The sequence below is a fragment of the Euwallacea similis genome, chromosome 25 (assembly GCF_039881205.1).
Source record: "Euwallacea similis isolate ESF13 chromosome 25, ESF131.1, whole genome shotgun sequence".
Classification (NCBI taxonomy): domain Eukaryota; kingdom Metazoa; phylum Arthropoda; class Insecta; order Coleoptera; family Curculionidae; genus Euwallacea; species Euwallacea similis.
This window is the reverse complement of record NC_089633.1, coordinates 278,266-281,283: the sequence shown is the minus strand read 5'-3', so window position 1 is coordinate 281,283 and position 3,018 is coordinate 278,266. Positions and strand designations below refer to the sequence as shown.

At 39.7% G+C, this 3,018-nt stretch overlaps 1 protein-coding gene across 1 annotated transcript; it reads right to left on the bottom strand.

Annotated features, from left to right (window-relative positions):
* Positions 1–1,855: 1,855 nt before the first annotated feature.
* Positions 1,856–2,320, bottom strand: LOC136416793 (protein DEK-like). Its single transcript, XM_066402151.1, has one exon. The coding sequence runs from the start codon at positions 2,318–2,320 to the stop codon at positions 1,856–1,858; it is 465 nt and encodes a 154-aa protein (XP_066258248.1).
* Between the last annotated feature and the right edge of the window lie 698 nt (positions 2,321–3,018).

Sequence of the window (3,018 nt, the reverse complement as noted above, 5' to 3'; positions counted from 1 at the left end):
AGCCCATAGTCTCTAGTTATTTGCAAAACCAGCTTTAAGTGCTTAACTCCTTCTAAAGTGTCGCTTAGTATTATTATGTCGTCCATATAATACAGCGCAATGTGTTTCGCGGTTAAATCAGGAAAAATATGACAGATGAATCTCTGAAAGGTCGCCGGACTATTGCATAAGCCGAAAGGACACCTTAAGAACTCGAACTGTCCGTTATGAGTCACAAATGAGGTATATTTTTGACTAGCCTCGTCTACTCGAACATGAAAGAAACCATTTCGTAAGTCTATCGTACTGAAGTATGTAGCTCCTTGCAACCTATCCAGTACATCTTCGATCAATGGAAATGGAAAACGATCTCTGATTATTTTTCTGTTGATTTTGCGGTAGTCACAGCAAATCCTTGTACTGCCATCCTTCTTTTTCACCAACACTATAGGGCTTGCAAAATCTGAATAACTAGGTCTTATAATGCCTTCCTCTAACCATTCCTGTATTTGTTCCTCTACTTCAGCCTTTTCGTTGGGTGAAAGTCTTCTTGGGTGTTGGTACACCGGCTCTTCATCCTTCAAGATCAACTTCATAGTAATATCTACATCTTTTATCTGTTCCGGCGAGTAGTTTTCTATCAGATTTTTTACCTTACTCCGACAATCTAGGTTCGGTATATGATTCACCTGTATTTCTTTTTGCTCCGAATCGTCGGCTATTTTTATTTCCATCAGGAAATTTTCGAGACTCTTTGTATATGATGATGCCTTCTTCCCCAATGCTTACGTCTGCTGTTTTCAATAGGTCGCTACCGACAATGGCCTTAAATTTTGAGGCATATGTGGGTATTACGTGGAACGTTAAGGATATGTCCTCGTCATTAATCCTTACTGTCTTTTGAAAGAATCCTTCCGTCTTCACCCTGTTGGGACCTATTCCCTGTATAGTTATTTCGCTTCGAGCTAGGGTTATGTGCCTAAAATAATCATTGTAGACATCACTCCCTATCGCAGTTATGTCACTTCCTGTGTCTAATAATGCCGTCAGTTGTACATTATCAATTTGCACTTTAACTGAATTTTTTGACACAGCTTCCATGGTGCAAACGTTGGCGGATGTATGATTTTCATTTGTATTGCTCTTTCTCTTTGGGCACTTGGCAGATACATGTCCAAAATCATCACAATTGTAACATTTAATACCCTTGGTTCTGTCTGGACATCCACTGGATTTATGTCCTCTAAGTCCACAATTGAAGCAGTTTGTGGGTTTTTCTTTTCGATCATGATGCTCTTTCTTTTTTTACTTCTTTCTCTTAATATTTTCGTCTTGTCAAACCGGATTTTTTTGAGTTATGCCTGTATTTCTTTGTTCTAATTTGCTCATATAACTTGAATTTATCTTTAAGTTCGGCAAAACTTCTTGCTCCATACAGTACAATTTTGTTGAATGTATCGTCCTGAATTCCATCAATAATGTATTGTATTATGACTTCTGCTTCTAACATCGCGCGACTTCCTATCTTTCGCATAACCAACACATATTCTTGCACAGTTTCAGAGTATCTTTTTTTTCTCGACATCAGCTGTTTATGTACTTGCGCACTGCTAATTTTTACCTCGAACTCTTCGGTGAGTTTTTTTTTAAGTGTGTTCCAGGATTTAATACCATTTTCTGACTGAACGAATAGCTTCGCTAGGCCCGTCAATGACTTCTTCGCAAATATTAATTTCTGTAGGTCATTCCAGCCCGTAATCTCGGAGATTTCTTCAAAGTCTTGAATCCACTTCTCTATAGAGTAGTCATCTTTACCATCAAACGATCTAATACTGTCTTCCACGTCTCGGAAAGTTAAGGCGAACGAATTATTCCTTCATGCCTTTGTTCCGGCACTGGATTGCAAACGAGGTGAATCTTCTTCGTCGGTTCTGTCCTTACTTTCTGATTCGTCAGTGTATCTTCGGTCCTCGACAGCTTCGTCTTCTGTCTCAACATCCTCCTGTTCGTCGATGATATCGTCGCTTACTGACAAGTCGTTCAGAAAAGTACATACCCGATCCAAAATATCCTCCCGTTGCCCCGCATAATCCAGGTTTAAAATGTGGCAAATAGCTGTCAAATCGCTTGAATTTAAATTGTTTTTAATTTCGCCTACTTTTGCTTGGTATTCACTCGATTCTCTATCCAATTTAAACCTGGGAAATTTCTTCAGATCTCTTTTAGTTAGCCGTGGCCGCCCTTCTTCGCCGTACGCAGCAACGTGCAACGCTTGAACCGCTTTTAGCTTAGAATTTTTTATATTTTGTGAAATTTTCTCGATATCTACTAAAGTAGCCATAATTAGGGGTAAAAGTCAATATCTGCTTGAATATTCAGAAATTATATAAAGCACTCTTTGCTACTTACGTCGAATCAATTGCAAACGATTATTTGTTAGTAAAGTCGAGATGCAATCAGAATTTACAACAACACTTAAATCTACTAACATATAATTGCAATCTAAAAATATAAAAATATAATTTTCTACTTTACACCTCACTTACTGCGAAAACTGCTATCGTCAATGTAGCCTCAATCAGTGACTAGCTTCGTCGTGGTCACCCCCTCAATCTTGGAGTCAACAACTTGGCACCTCGTCGTCGTCGTCGTTGTAATTGCCCAAACGTACCCCCTGGTGTGTAGACACTAGATTTCGTCGTTAAGCGTCGTCGTCGTCGTCGTCGTCGTCACCCTCAATTCTGGAGTCAACAGCTTGGTTCTTCGTCATCGTCGTAATTGCCCAATCGCACCCCTTGATATGTAAATACTCGATTTTGTCGTTTCGCTCTTTCACCAGTTCCTGGATCTCATCTGGTGCCTCTTCTTGCTCACTATTATCACTTTTGCTTCTTATCCCGGACGAGCCCCCAAAAATGTAGGTTTTTCTAAAGTTGTCTAGGGTTTATTGATATTAACGGATAGACTTATGATTTTGCTTGCGGATAATAGTGCTACTGAGCCACTCGAAAGAAAGAGGACCTTCCAGATTCGGGGCGC

Bases quoted from the DNA above. Each gene is read 5' to 3' on its own strand.
- LOC136416793 (XM_066402151.1), bottom strand. From the start codon at position 2,320: ATGGCTACTTTAGTAGATATCGAGAAAATTTCACAAAATATAAAAAAT.